This window comes from Neovison vison, chromosome 11, assembly GCF_020171115.1.
Source record: "Neovison vison isolate M4711 chromosome 11, ASM_NN_V1, whole genome shotgun sequence".
In the NCBI taxonomy this organism is placed as follows: Eukaryota; Metazoa; Chordata; class Mammalia; order Carnivora; family Mustelidae; genus Neogale; species Neogale vison.
Window position 1 is genome coordinate 167,380,473 of NC_058101.1, and position 15,798 is coordinate 167,396,270.

Here is a 15,798-nt window from a genome sequence, read left to right on the forward strand (position 1 = left end):
AGTTTATTTATAAAGGTAGGGGCTTACCTTGTACTCTTTCTCAAAGAAATGAACTTCTGTTTAGAAAAGCAAGGGAAGGACATTTCTCAGTGGGTAATACAAGGTTACAGTCTTAGACAATTTGAGTGAAAAGATCAGGGCACCTATATAACTAAAATATAATGTGGAGTATCCTGGAAAATCTGTATTTAAGGCCTCCAATTCCAAAGGTTTTGAAAGGCAGGTAGGAGAGAACCTTACATCAAATGGTCACAAAGTTGTCTGGAATATTCTTTTTTTTTTAAGTAGACTATTTATTCGAGTTTTATTTTATTTTTACAGACAAAAGCCTAATGTGATGAGCACCTGGGTGGCTCAGCTGGTTAAGCAGCTGCCTTCATCTCAGACATGATTCCAGAGTCCTGGGACTGAGTCCCGCACTGGGCTCCCTGATCAGTGGGGAGTCTACTTCTTCCTCTCCCTCTGCCTGCTGCTCCCTCTACTTGTGAGCTCTCTCTCACTCTCTCTGTCAAAAAAATAAATAAAATCTTTAAAAAATATAATGTGATATGATGCTAGGCTTTAGATTTTACATAGGTTCTAAGGAGCCAGCAATAGTACTTTTGGAAATAAAGTGTCTATATGATACAAAATCAGCTGCAGGTAACTTTAAAATATGCCATACATGTACATAAATATAATTTTAGAATTATTTGAAGTATAAAAATTTATATGAATTTATCTCAGAATTCTTTCTGAAGCAATATGAGAACAGTGGTTGAGAAGCACTTTTTTTTATAGTTTTTTTTTAAAGGATTTTATTTACTTATTTGACAGAGAGAGATCACAAGAAGGCAGAGAGGCAGGCAGAGAGAGAGAGAGGAGGAAGCAGGCTCCCTGCTGAGCAGAGAGCCCGATGTGGGGCTCGATCCCAGGACCCTGAGATCATGACCCGAGCTGAAGGCAGCGGCTTAACCCACTGAGCCACCCAGGCGCCCGAGAAGCACTTTTAATGTAGAAATGTACATATGTCTGTAAGCATGTATTAGGTGAAAAATATAAACAGCATTTTACCTTATTCACCGGTTTTAACTGAGCATCTTTTATATGTCAAGAAATGGGCCAGATGCTACATACATAAGAATGTTACCTTCCTTCCTTTTTTCGACAGATAACGGGATTTATTGAATTCTAAGTGTTGGGGATAAAGCAGTGAACCGAAGTTCTAATGGAGAAGACAGACAATAGAACAGAGAAAGTAAAATATATGGTATATAGGTGATGAAAAGCACTGTGGGAAAAAAAGATTCAATGCAATTCCTGTCCTATTTTTGTTAAATTAGAAAAACTCATCCTAAAATTCATACTGGATCTCGAGGAACCCCTGAATAGCCAAAACAATCTTGGACATGTAGAACAACATTGGAGGACTCACACTTTCTGATGTTAAACAGTTACTACAAATCTACAGTAAGCAAAAGAGGGTGGTATTGGCATAAAGACCGACAGTGGAATAGGGAGCCTAGAAATAAACTCTCACATATACGGTCAATTAATCCTTGACAAGGAGGTTGAGACAATTTAATGGGAAAGGACCTTTTTTTCAACAAATGGTGCTGGGAGAACTGGATATTCACATGTATATGAATGAAGTTGGACTGTTAATTATATCCCATTCAAAAATTAACTCACCGTGGGGCACCTGGGTGGCAGTCAGTGAAGCATCCAACTCTGTTTCTGCTCAAATCATAATCTCAGGGTCATGATCTCAGGGTTGTGAGATCAAACCCTGCCTTGGGCTCTGCGCTCAGCATGGAATCTGCTTAAGATTCTCTCCCTCTGCTCTTCCCACTTGTTCGATTACTCTCTCTCTCTGTCTGTCTCCAAAATAAATAAATAAATCTTTAAAAAATTAACTCAAAAGATCTAAACTTAAGGGCTAAAACTATGAAACTCTTAAAACATAGGGGAAAATCTTCATGACATTTCAATTGATAATGATATCTTGGATATGATCATAAAGGCACAGATAGCAAAAGAAAAAATAGATAAAGTAGATCCTCATCAAAATTAAATCTTTGGGGGTGTCTGGATAGTTCAGTTGGTTGAGTGTCTGGCTCTAGATCTCAACTTAGGCCTTGATCTCATAGTGGTCAGTTCAAGCCCCATGTTGGGCTCAATGCTGGGCTAGGAGCCAAATTAAAAAAAATTATAAAATTTTGTGTGCATCAAAGAACCCTATCAAGAGAGTGAAAAGAAAACCTGCAGAATGGGCTCAGTTGGTTAAGTGCCTTTGGCTCAGGTCATGATCCTAATGTCCTGGGATAGAGCCTGAGTTGCTCCATCTCTCAAATAAACAAATAAAATCTAAAAAATAAAAAAGATTAAAGGAGAAACAATATGGTAATCCCAGTAGAGGATAAAAAAGCTTTTGACAAAATTCTACATCCATTCACGGGAACAAATTTTGCCAAACTACAAATAGGAAGAAACCTCCTTAACATACTAAAAAATATATATATACACTGAAATAAGCCAGCTGCAGTGAGCATACCACATTTGATGGTGAAACTCCGAAAGCATTACCTTTAAGAAACCATATACTACTATTCCACTCATTATTATACGTAGGTCCTGGATAGTGCAAAAAGGCAAGGAAAAGAAAGATCTGAGGATTGGAAAGAACAAAATGAAACTGTCATTATTCATAGACTATTGTTTGCTAAATAGGAAGCCTAAAATAATTTACTGAAAAATCATTAAAATTTCAAAGATTTATCAAAGTTGTTGGAATGAATTCCCTTTCTCTGTACTAGCTACAAAAGGATAAACAATGAAATTTTTAAAAACACTACATCTAACATAATAAAAAATTATAAAGTTATTTAAAAAGAAATTCACATGGAGTGCCTTGGTGGCTCAGTCAGGTAAATGTCCAACTCTTGATTTTGGCTCAGGTCATGATCTCAGGGTCATGAGATCAAGCCCCACATTGGGCTCTATGCTCAACGGGGAGTCTGCTTGAGATGCTCTCCCTCTGCCCCTCCCCCTATCTAAACTAAATAAGTAAGTCTTTTTAAAAAATGAAAAAAATTAGTCCACGTCAGATGTACAAGATCTTCAAGGGAGAAAATAAGAAAACTGTCTGAAAACATTAAATAAGGAAATTGATTGAAAAAGATACATGAATCATGAATAATGAATCTCTGTGTCACAAAGATATCAGCCTCTCCACCCACACACAACTGATATAGCTTTGCAATGCAATGCCAAGAAAAATTCAAGAATTCTCTTTTGTGGAACTTGACTCATGAATGTTAAAATTTATAGGGAAGAGCAAAGTGCCAAAATAACCCTTCATGAAGATGAACAAAATAGATACGATTTATTAATAAAGACAGTTTGACATAGGTGGAGGGGTAAACAAAGGGAGAGTCCTCCCAAAGTGATTATAAATTGCCACTCATGGGGACACCGGGATGGCTCAGTTGTTAAGTATCTGCCTTAGGCTCATGTCATGATCCAGGGTCCTGGGATCGAGTCCTGCATCAGGCTCCCTGCTCAGCGGGGAGTCAGCTTCTCTCTCTCCCTCTGCTGCTCCCCCTGCTTGTGCTCTCTCTCTCTCTCTCTCTGTCGCTCTCTCTGACAAATAAATAAATAAAATCTTTAACAAACAAACAAAAATTGCCTCTCGTGTTTTCTGAAACCCACTCTAATCAGCCTTCACTCCCCACCATTGTACTGAACTTCTGTCAGTGTCATCCATGATCTTGACAAAGACAAAAATCCAATCGATAATTCTGTCCATGTCTAACCTGTCATGCTTTCTCATTTGATATACTTCTGCATACTATATTCTTTTGGTTTTTCTCTCACCCAAAGACCACTTCTTCTCTGTCTCATATGCTCGTTCTTCCTTTTCTTTCCCAGCTCTTTGAAGTGTTGCAAGGTTGCAAACTCCCATGAATCAGTCTTCAGTCCTCTTCTCTTTCTTCCTCTTTATCCATTCAGTTTCTAGGGTCGTCCAGTCTGAAGGATCTAAATACTATCTCTGTGTTCATGAGTCCCACCTCTAGATGCCCAGCCCAGATTAGACTTGATATCCATCTGCCTATTTGACATCTGCACTTAGATGTCTGATGTCTCAACAGTAACATGTCCAAAACAAAACTTCAGATCTTTGCTCCTCACCAAATCTCCTCCACCAGTGGGCCTTCCAGTTACTCAGGCCCACAGTCTTGGAATTATCCTGACTCATCTCTTTCTCTCACACCCATGTAGAATCTACTGGAGACTATCGTTGACTCTAACTTCAAAATATATCCAGGATCTGAAATACTTCTCACTAGCTACCCTCCCCCACTACCCCCTGAGTATGAGACACCCATAAGTTCTCTGGATTCTAATTATAGTAAGGATTTTGCTGCCAGCCTTGTTCCCCTATAGTCTCTTTTCAACACAGCAACAAGAGTAATTTTTTTTTAAAAAAGATTTACTTGTTTATTTATTTATTTGAGAGAGAGAGAGAGTGCAGTGAGGGGTGGAGGGCAGAGGGAGAGGGGCAGAGAGTCTCAAGCGGCTTGGCACTGAGCCTGATGTGGGGTTCAGTCCCACCGCTGGAGATCACGACCTGAGCTGAAACCAAGAGTAGGTCACTTAACCCACTGTGCCACCCAGGCATTCCCCGGAATGATCTTTTTTAAAAACTAAGTCATATCGTGTCAGATCTTACTCAAAACTCTTCAATGGTTCTGTTTCACTCCCACTTAACACCAGATGCCTTTGTGTGAGGCCATATACAATATGGTCTCCATCTTCTGTTCTCTGGCCTCTTCTATTCTGCTCTGGCCACTCTGGCCCCTTACTGTTCCTCACATCTGCTGTGGAAGCTCATTCTTAGGGCCTTTGTAGAAGAGGCTGCCTTTGAAAGGGAAGTTCTTAGGGTCATCTCTTTTACCCTCCTTCAAGCTTTTAATCAAATGTCATCGTCTCAAAGACACCTACCTGACTACCCTATTTACCATTGCATGTCACCTCTTCCATCCCACAGATCCAAGACGTCCTCTTTTGCTCTGCTCTTTTTAAAAATAGCAGTTATTATTATTATAGCATATCTTTTAATAGATGATGTAATTTTCTTATTATATGTGTTATTGTCTGTAATCCCCAACCAGAATGTAATGTGAGGAGAAGGATCTTGTTTGTTCTGTTCCCTAATGTTTTTAAAGAATGAGCAGTGCCTTGCTCATATTAGGCACTCAATAACTATTTCAGTGAATGAAAGAATGAATAAGGAAGAAAGGATGGGATGAAATAGGAGAGTCACAAAGGTAAAGGTAATGTTCTATGTCTTAAACTGGTGGTAGGTTCATAAACATGCCCTTTAGTTTTATAATTTAACATATATATGGATGTATGTATATTGGATTATAATCAATATTAAATAAATAGTAAAAAGGGAAAAAAAAGGAACTTGATTGTCCACATTGACTCACTCCCTAAGGAAAGCTGGGTTTTTACTGTACCTAGTAAACTATCACTGGGCAGAAGACGTCAATATTTCCATTGTCTTTTCTTTCTTTTTGTTCTGCAGAACAAGACATCATGGTTCTAGCTTCTGTTCATAGGAGGGCAACTCAAGAGAAGAACATGCTTTAAAAGAGTTCTGAGAAGAACATTCTAGACAGAAAATAAAACAGAGCACAGTGTGACTTCCCTTTTCCCTTTTCCTGATTTCTTATAATGACTACAAGGCCTAGACAAGCTCTAGACACAGACAGATACTGGAGTTCACTCCGAGTATTTCCCTACTGAAACACTGCTAGGGCTTCCTCAGCAGAGAAAGCACTCGCTGTTCTGAAGTTGCCATTTGCCTTTGTACCCCCACAGTGTCTGTCCCATCAGCTGCAAATTTAAAAATGAAAAACCAAAAAATGCTGGCCAGTACGTTTTGCTAACATTTGCTTTCTGTCTTTTACTTGGAAATTCATTGATTACACCATGAAAGTATTTTGGAGGAGAAAATTTAAAAAACCAAAGGATTTGCGTGAAAAGGTAAAGCAAATATATTTTTAAAAAATTGTGTTTATTTATCTGAGAGAAAGAAAGAGAGAACACAAGCAAGGGGGACCAGGAGACACAGACTCCCCACCGAGCAGGGACCCTCTATGTGGGACTCCATCCCAGGACTCGGATCATGACCTGAGCTGAAGGCAGATTCTTAGCCAACTGAGCCACACAGGCACCCCAAGCAAATATTTTTAAAATGTAGTTCTATGCAAAACCAAGCTAAAATGTTTGAGAGCCTTTCTTCTCCACCACATGCGTTGTTATATGTTAGACGTTTCTGATTAGTAACTCTCTAAACCCTGATTTGTCAGGTCTTCCAGTCATTTCGCTCCAAGAAGTTTTCTTGAAAGAGTCGGAAATGAACTCCTTTGATCAGAAAATGCTGTTCCAGTTCTTTGAGAACTTAATCAACTATGCACCACAACCCCCTTCTGTGTTTGAGCAGACTTTCAGGGACACTGGATTTGTTGCCCCGGAGAATGGGGTCAGATTGAATAGTGCGCACTTTTGTGTCTTTACAATAACCGAGAACCCGTCAGAGTGGTTGCAGCGCGTGTTCAGGGTGTGTTTTTGCTTTTTAAAGAGAATATGCCTTTTTCACTTCTGATTAGGTGTGCCTAGAAGTACGAGAGGAGACTTGAGAGGTCTCAAAAACCTGCCATCCATGTTTCTAGGAATCAAGGAGAGGGCAGAGGGATATAAATACAAAAAGGAATCCCCACTGAGATCCGTGCCCTAGGGAGATTTCTGTGGATTTCCTGCAAAGGACCTCTTACTGGGGAAGGAGCCAAGAGCAGAGAGGAATTCATTTAAATTCCCTGCTCCTAGCTTTCCCCGTTGCAGCGGTGCTGGCTGCAGACAACCCTCTACGCGGCTTGGGACACGCAGGCAGGTGCTGGGGACAGGGCAGGTGCCACTCACCGCTTATCCCCGCCCCCCAGAACTGGTGGCCAATGGGAGCAGGCTGGGCCCACAGCGCAGCCAGTAGGAGACGGCGGGCGGAGGCGCGCTTCCATTTAAGGACGCCCGCCTCAGGGCTCCGGAACCCGCGCCTCAGGAGTGCGGCAGTAGCTGAGTGGGTGTCACCATGTCTTTGCAGGTGAGTCGAAGGGTGCGGAAGCCCCACGAGCGGGCTTCGTCCTCAATGGGAAGAGCTTGAGTGGGCATGGGGCAGGCGAGACGCCCATGGGTGGCGGGCGAGTCAGAACTGGAGCTTGGGACAGCTGTCGCCTGCGGTCCTCGCTCCCCGAGTCCCCCCACTCCCCCCCCCCCCCGCCACCACCGGGAGTTGTACGGAGTGACCCCGGGGACACTCCCACCGCCATCGAGAGCGCCCGCTTATTGCAGTGGGGACCACACCTGTGCCATCTGTTGACGGCGACCTGGGGCTCCCCATAGAAACACTTGCGAACCCCGGGGATCTGTTACTCGCGAAGTAAGAGCTGCCCCCGGGAGGGCGGAGGCCGGCTTGCTCCCGGGGGACCAGGCGGCCCTGCTCCGCCTGCCCCTTCCTTCTGCAAAAGGGAGGCGAGGGTGGCTGGGGCCCCACCCGCGCCCCCTCGCTCCTTGGTGAGACCGAGTGTTTTTCTGAACAGCAGAGATCTGTAAAACTACAAAATAGTAGTTTTGCCGATATGCGAAAAATTACATGTTCAGGGTGGGAAATTTGGGGAAAGAGCAAATATAAAATAAGTGAAAACTATTAGGAATTCCTTCACGCAGGTGATAACCACTGCTAACATGAGGGATTACTTTCTTGTACTGTGAAAAATGTGTGTGTGTGTGTGTGTGCTTGTATGTACTTGCATGTGCATGCGTATGTACACACATGTGCATATGTGTGTATATATAAACGCACCCTGATTAAATTATACTCATGTATATACAGTTTTATTCCTGTACCTGTGACTATATTAGGAACATTTTTTCATCATTAAATCTTCTAAAATAAAATTTTAAAAAAATATCTGGATACAATTTCACGGAATAAGGCTTCCTTTTTTTTTTAAGATTTAAGTTTATTTTAGAGGTTGAAGGGGGAGGAACAGAGAGAGAGAATCTTCAAGTAGGCTCTACACCCAGCACGAGTCCCAGATGGGGCTGGGTCCCAGGACCCTGAGATCACTACCTGAGCCAAAATCAAAAGTTGGAGTCTTTACCCACTCAGTCCCCCATGGACAACCCCCCCCACCTTTAAGGATTCTTCAAGAAGTATGTTATGGTGACTAAAGGCACATACTCCAGAGTCTTCCAGGTTCAAATCCAAACCTTCCCCCTTCTTAGACTGTGATGTGGTTGCCTGGGTGGCTCAGTCAGTTGAGCATCTGACTTGGTTTCTGCTCAGGTTGTGGGATCTCCAGGTTGTGCAATCCAGCCCCTCGTTGGGCTCCACGCTCCACGGGGTGTCTGCTTGGTATTCTCTCCCAAATAAATCAATAAATCTTAAAAAAAATAAAAAAAACATATATTGAAATTTCTCTTGATAGATTTGTTTTCTCCACCTTTTGACCACATTCACCCACTTCCCTCACCCTTCACCTCCCCCTTGCAACTGCCAATCTGTCCTCTGTTTTTTAAGTTTAGTTATTTAAGATTCCACATGTAAGTGAGGTCCTACAGTATTTGTCTCTGTGACTCACGCATCTCACATAATGCTCCCAAGGTCCATCCATGTTGCTGCAAATAGCAGGATCACCTTCATTTTTATGACTGAACAATATTCCATTATGTGTGTGTGTGTGTGTGTGTGTGTCCATCCATCCATCCACTTAGGTTGTAATACCATGTCTTAACTGTTGTAAACAATGATGCAGTGAACACGGGGTTGTGGAGGGTGGGGGGCAGCATCACTGTGATATAGGGATTTTGCTTCTTTTGGGTATATACCCAGAGGTGGGATTACTGAATCACATGGCATTTGTATGTCTTTATTTATTTAATTATTTAAATTTATAAATGATTTATTGGATTTTTTTCAGAAAAACTAGTTCTTTATACTGAATAAGCTCATACACGTTTGAAAACATACATGTTTTCATTTCTCATTTAGCTTGGATTACTTCTTAGAAGTTTTCATGTTTCTGACCAGCCACTGTTTTTCAACCTCTTGGCGTTTTGTTTTTTTCTGGGCTCCCCACGGATTACTCAGAAACTGGGTGGTGGCCCTTTTCCCTGGTAACCTCTTATTTTCAAGATTTTCAAGGCACAGGACCTTATTTATAGTAGTTTTGTTGGTTCTGGGACCATGTAAACAATTCTCTAAAGCCTTTTGCTGCTTATTGCCTTGAATCTCTCAAATCTTGATCTTCTAGCCTTAGAGCCAAGTGGCTTTTAATCTGGCCCATAGACTGTACTTTTTGTACTTTTTCAGCTTTCTTGGAATCACTTCCTTTTCACATCCTTTGTTTTTCTTCTGCAAATGAATTTCTTTCAACTTTTCTGATGATGTCCTTATGTTAGTCTGTCCAGCTGTAGTTAATGTCTCAAGAGTCTAATCTGGAAGTTTTTTTGTTGGATAAACAGCTCATCTTCTTCAGGAGTGCTTTATCTCCAACCTGTTCCTCCCCTTTGTGCTTCTTCCTGGGTGCTGATCAGTCAGCTCCTCCCCAACAGGCTTTACTAGGCTGCTGGACCAACAGGCGGTGCTCTGCCTTCTCCTCCCTGTACCTCCCCAACCCTGCCCAGGCAAGGCCCACCCAGGCACAAGGCCTCCCCACAGGTGGCACTGTGCCCCCTCCACCTCCCCCAGGTGGTGTTCCCCTTGCCTTCTCCCCCTACCTCCTCCCTCCCCTCCCTGTTGTTCTCTGCCTTCCTCCCCCACCCCAGGCATGCTGGCCCTCCTCCACCATCATTGATGCAGGGGTGTGGGATTTACAAGGCTGGAGCTGCACAATGACCCATGCAGCATCAGATCACCTCCATTTGTATGTCTTTGGAAAAATGTCTATTTCGTTCCTTTGCCCATTTTTAATTGAATTTTTCTCTTTGCTATTGAGTAGTGTAAGCTCTTTATATATTTAGGATATTAACCACTTCTTTTTAAAGATAAATGATTTGCAAATATTTTCTCCCATTCCATAGGTTGCCTTTTCATTTTGTTGATGGTTTTCTTTACAGTACAGAAGCTTTCTAGTTTAATGGAGTCTCACGGTTTTATTTTTGTTTTTGTTTTGTTGCCTTTGCTCTTGGTGTCAGATCCAAACAATCATTGCTCAGACCAGTGTCCAGGAGTTTACCCACTCTGTTTTCTCTCTCTCTTTCTTTCTTTCTTTAACCCCCTCTGTTTTCTGTTGAAGAGTTTTGTGGACTTATGTCTTACATTCAAGTAAGATCTAAACAAAAGGTCTTACTTGACCTGACATTAAATCATTTGAGTTGGTTTTTGTGCATGGTGTCAGACAGTGGTCCAGTTTCAGTCTTTTGTATGTGGCTGTCAGGTTGTCACATACCATTTGTTGAAGAGACTCACCTTTCCACATTCTATGTTCTTGGCTCCTTTGTCATAAATTAATCGACCATATATGCATGCTTTTATTTCTGGGCTATCTATTCTGTTTCATTCATCCATTTGTTTTTAGGCCAATACCATACCCTTTTGATTACTATAGCTTTGTCATATAGCTGGAAATCAGGACATGTCATGACTCCAGCTTTTTTATCTTTTCTCAAGATTGTTCTGTTTGGGGGTGCCTGGGTAGCTTAGTGGGTTAAGCTTCTGCCTTCAGCTCAGGTCATGATCTCAGGGTCCTGGGATCAAGGCCTGCATTGGGCTCTCTGCTCAGTGGGGAGCCTGCTTCCCCTTCTCTCTCTGCCTGCCTCTCTGCGGACTTGTGATCTCTCTCTCTGTCAAATAAATAAATAAAACCTTAAAAAAAAATATTTTGTTTGTTCAGGGTCTTTTGTGGTTCTGTATGAACTTTAAAGTTGTTTTCTTGACTTCTGTAAAATGTGCCATTGGAATGTTGATAAGCATTCATTGCCATGACTCTGTATATTGCTTTTGATAGTATTGACATTTAATCAATAATATTTCTTCCAGTCCATGAGCACAGAGTATTTTTCATTTATTTATGTCTTTTTTAGTTTTTAAAATTTTCTGAAAATTTTTAAAAATTTAAATTGTATTAAAATTTAATTTAAATTACTAAATAAAATTTAAATTTTTTTAAAAAATTAAGAATTTTCAATATTATGGCACCTGGGTGGCTCAGTCAGTTAAGCATCCAGCTCTTGATCTCAGCCCAGTTCTTGATCTCAGGGTTGTGGGCTCAAGCCCTGCACTGGGCTCCATGCTCAGCATGGAACCTACTTTAAAGAAAAAAAAAAAAAAAGGAATTTTTCACTAGTAACGGTTTTACGTGGTTCTCCATATCTTGTCTGAATATCAGGTAAGTACCAGGAGAGGGATCCATAAATTAAAATAAATTAGGATAATACTGGAAGAACTGGACCAGTAATAGCTCTGTTTGAAACCTTCCTCTTTCTTTTTAAGTTCCTACTGTCTGGTGGTAAAATACCTGCAAAATAGATAAGCCTGCTGAAAGTTAATGAAGGCACTATTGGCCTTTTCTTCCTTTTGTGTTCTAGGCTGATTTTGATAGGATCACAAAAGATGTGAGGAAGCTGAAAACAAGACGAGATGATGAAGAACTGAAAGAACTCTATGTGATCGACAAACAATCTATAGTTGGAGACATTAATATTGGTATTGTATATGTGTGTGTGTGTGTATGTGTGTGTATATATGTATATATGTGTGTATATATATCATATTTAAAAAAATAATACATTTCATTTGAGCAATGTTTATAGAAGCAGTGAGTAAAAAGTAAACTTGAAAATATATCTATTCTTCTTTTGGCAGAGTATCCAGGAATGCTAGATTTAAAAGGCAAGGCTAAATGGGAAGCGTGGAACTTCCAAAAAGGTTGTTAATTCTTAAATAAGTGAAGTAAGCTTTCTTAATTTCCCAATACATCAGTCCGTAAGATAATCTGTTTTGTGTCTTTCTAGGGCAGTCGAAGGAAGATGCCATGAGTGCCTATATATCTAAAGCAAAAGAGCTGATAGAAAAATATGAAATTTAAAGTTCAGCTATGAGAAGGTTTTTCTTTTGAGGTCTTCATAATGCTATCACGTCCTATATCTAGGGAAGAAATGCACTGTTAACTCTACATGTCACGAATATGTTTGATATTAACATGAATTATAACCCTTAATTAGAGGTATGCTGAAACTACTTAATGAAGTTTTACTTGCTAAAACCAGATGATTTTAAAAGTTCTTTTTTTAAAAAAAAGTATTGCTTTGGTTGTATGTCACACAAACATTAACAATATTTTTTGGCTTATCTGTTTTCCTACACTGAGTTATTATTATTGGTATGTGATCAAAACAGTTTACTAAGAACCAATAACAAGTTTCTTCCTTTGTTGTACGTGTAGCTCTGGGATTCTCACTGAATTGGGGACTTGGAAATCATAAACATACCTGGTTTGATTCCATACTCTGTAATTCTTTACTAGGTGACCAGAAACAAATTACTTAAGCTTGCTAAACCTCATCTATAGAGTAGAGGGAAAAATCAGTCTCACAGGGTTGTAAGAATTGAATGATTCTTGAGGTAATGAGGATTGATAATTGAGGTAACTTTAATGATCCTACCTTCAATTTAAAGCATATTATATAAAACCTAACAACAAATAAACTAAAATTTTAAAAAAAATAAACTTATGAGTCCATGACTATTCAAAGAAAGAAAAAAGCCATCCACCCATTATTTTTCTTTAAATTTTTACATTTAAGACAGAAAAATCAAATGTAGTATCTAATGACAATAAAACGTTCAACTACTGTGCCTCTTACATTCAGTTTTATCAGAGTGAAAATGCAGAGTCTGGAATATCATAGTGGCCTAGTCCTCAGTCTTTCTTGCTGCACACAGGTTCCCTGAAAGAACACAGTCTTGTTTTAGCATGTCTAAAATCTGTTTGAGATCGGATAGGGTAAATATCCTAAAAAACAGTGTACTTCTACTCCCTGGATAAGGGTTGGGGTTTGGTATGCTATGACCAATGAGGAATAGATTGATTTCATGTGACTTAAAAAAATTATCTAGATTGACTAGATGAATTTCCAGGGAATTATTCTGTGTGAAAAAAGCCAGTCCCAAAAACGTTGTGCAGGATAATTTATGTAACTTTCTTGAAATGGCAAAGTTACAGACATAGAGAACAGAATAGTGATTACCACAGAGGACAGAATAGGGAGGTAGGAGTGACTTGAAAGAGTAGCAGGAGGGATCCTGTGTGGATGGGATGTTCTGTCGCTTGACTGTGTCACTGGGAACATCTGGCTGTAACATTACACTGGGGTTTTGCACAAATTACCATTGGGGGAAACTGGGTAGTTCTGTATTATTTCTGACAACAAAATGTGAATCTATAGTTATCTCCAAATAAAAAGTTTCATGAAAAACAAATCTAGCTTGATTCCTATTCTGGAAAATTTTAGAAAGTAAAGAAGGTTCTCATAACTATGAAGTCTTACCTGAAGATTATCTGGAGTCTGCCATGATGAAGTCAACATCCAAATGCAAGAAAAGGGAGACATCAGCAATGACAGGGCTGCTCCTTCCAATGGAGGGCTTGGAAACTCTCAGAACTCTTCCCAAATGGACCTCACCTCTACCAGGTAGAGAGGCAGGTGAGGAGGCCCAGGCCAAAAGCCTGGCATTGGCTACATCATGTGATTCCCATTGTGGACCATATTAACTAAAAACTTTTCAATTGAATAATCAAAATCAAATTATTTTTGTGCCAATCCTTCCATAAGGGAGCGCTGGAAATGGTGTCACACCAAAGGGTAAGCCATAGCAGGTACTAAACATGTATCATAATTTACTTCAGCCTATTTATAGCCCAAGTCATTTGCATGAATCCTAACCCCTTCCACAATGAATTCTTTTGACTTGCCCTTTGTTAGAAAGGAATGATAAATTCTGCAGAACATCTCCCTTACGCATTTTGCTCAATCTTACTTATTAAGATTATGTGAATATGATTTTAAAATCTTAACACAAACATGAACCCATATTATGTGACCATAGACAATTGGATGATTTAAAATTTAACAATATAGGGGGGGGACAAGATGGCGGGGTACTAGGAAGAGGCATCTTTTCAGCTGGTACCCCAAAGTGAGCTGATTGACTACCAAAGAACTCTGATCACCCATGAAATCAGCCTGAGATCAGAATTATACACGTCTGGATCTCTACAGGGGCAGAAGACGCCAGTGAGCAGGTAAAGCGGAATGGGAACAGCGGACTGATATCAGAAGATAAACAAAAGGGGGAGGGAGCCACCAGAGGCGACCAGTGCGAAAGTAATACCCCAATACGAGCGAGAGTGCCCTGCGTCTGGGGACCAGCATTAACTTGGAGACTGGTTGAAAGCACTCCAAAAGAGCAAAGAATCGCGGGGGGAAATTGTGGAAATGCGGCTAGGGACAGGGCTTAAGTCCCCGGTCCCAGACGGCCTCCCTAGGGGGAAGGCAGAGAGAGTGGGGCGGAGAAACAAGCTCCTGGTCCCTAAGCTTCCAGGGCACCCCAGAGCGCATGGGTTCCGGCTCCTGTGAGGGGACGAGAGCTGCGCCGGTCTGGGGAACGCGCGCTAGCCCTACCACAAAGCTTGAGATGCGCGCGCACGTCCCTCCAGCTCTCCTGGGTTTCTAAGGCCCGGGGGCGCTTCTTGACCCGCGCCATTGTTTCAAAGTCTAAGCCGCGCGTGCATGCAAAACTCTTCCCGCACAGAGGCGCGCAAAAGCCCAGCCTGCGGCTTATGGACCAGCGCCCCGTTCTCAGTGCCCCAGACGCGCGCCCGACCCACAGCCGCCTCTGAAAAGAGGTGCGCGCAAGCTGGGCACTCCAAGCCCGGGCCGGCGGCAAAATCTCAGTGTGCGATCACTGCTTGGAACCTCTCTGGTGGTCAGGAGCTCCCAGACAGCCACCACTGCTTTGGCTTTGGGGAAGAGCAAAAGATCCTGCGCCCCCAGGGTCTTTAACTTGGAACCTGCACTGCCAGCATCCAAGGGGGACTTTACTCAGCTTTTGCACCCAGACTGAGGCTTCTCTCTGAGACGGAGATCAGGAAGTGTTCCAGGGTGCACCTTGACTGACCCAGAGTTGATACATCCAGCTACATCTGTTCAGTTTTCTCCCACCAAAAAGACTAGGAGGAGGAATGCCCAACAGAAGAAAAATACAGAGGATGGACCTTCTGCAACAGAGCTAACGGCTATCAACATAGACAATATGACGGAAAGAGAATTCAGGCTAACAATTATCCAGGCAATAGCTAGGTTGGAGAAAGCCATGGATGACCAAACAGAATTGATTAGGGCCGAACTGAAAGCGACCAGACAGGATGTTCACAATGTTAGGGCGGAGCTTAAAGCTACCAGGGAGGAAGAACACAATGCTCTCAATGAGTTCCAATCCAATCTAAACTCTCTCAAAGCTAGGGTAACTGAGACAGAAGATAGAATTAGTGATCTGGAAGACAAACAGATAGAGAGAAAGGATCAGGAGGAAGCCTGGAACAAACAGCTTAGATCCGAGGAAAGCAGAATCAGGGAAATAAATGATGCCATGAAGCATTCCAATGTCAGAATTATTGGAATTCCTGAAGGGGAGGAGAAAGAAAGAAGTCTAGAAGATATCGTGGAACAAGTCCTTCATGAAAATTTTCC

General features: G+C 41.5%; 1 protein-coding gene and 1 pseudogene across 1 annotated transcript; one reads left to right on the plus strand and one right to left on the minus strand.

Moving 5' to 3' along the window:
- Positions 1-7,106: 7,106 nt before the first annotated feature.
- LOC122889821 (acyl-CoA-binding domain-containing protein 7-like) lies at positions 7,107-12,717 on the plus strand. The gene is made up of 4 exons (XM_044225237.1): positions 7,107-7,147; positions 11,635-11,752; positions 11,912-11,974; positions 12,061-12,717. Exons 1-4 carry the CDS (start codon positions 7,136-7,138, stop codon positions 12,132-12,134), a joined length of 267 nt encoding a protein of 88 aa, XP_044081172.1. The 5' UTR covers positions 7,107-7,135; the 3' UTR covers positions 12,135-12,717.
- Positions 8,801-10,526, minus strand: LOC122889675 (annotated as a pseudogene).
- Positions 12,718-15,798: the final 3,081 nt, after the last annotated feature.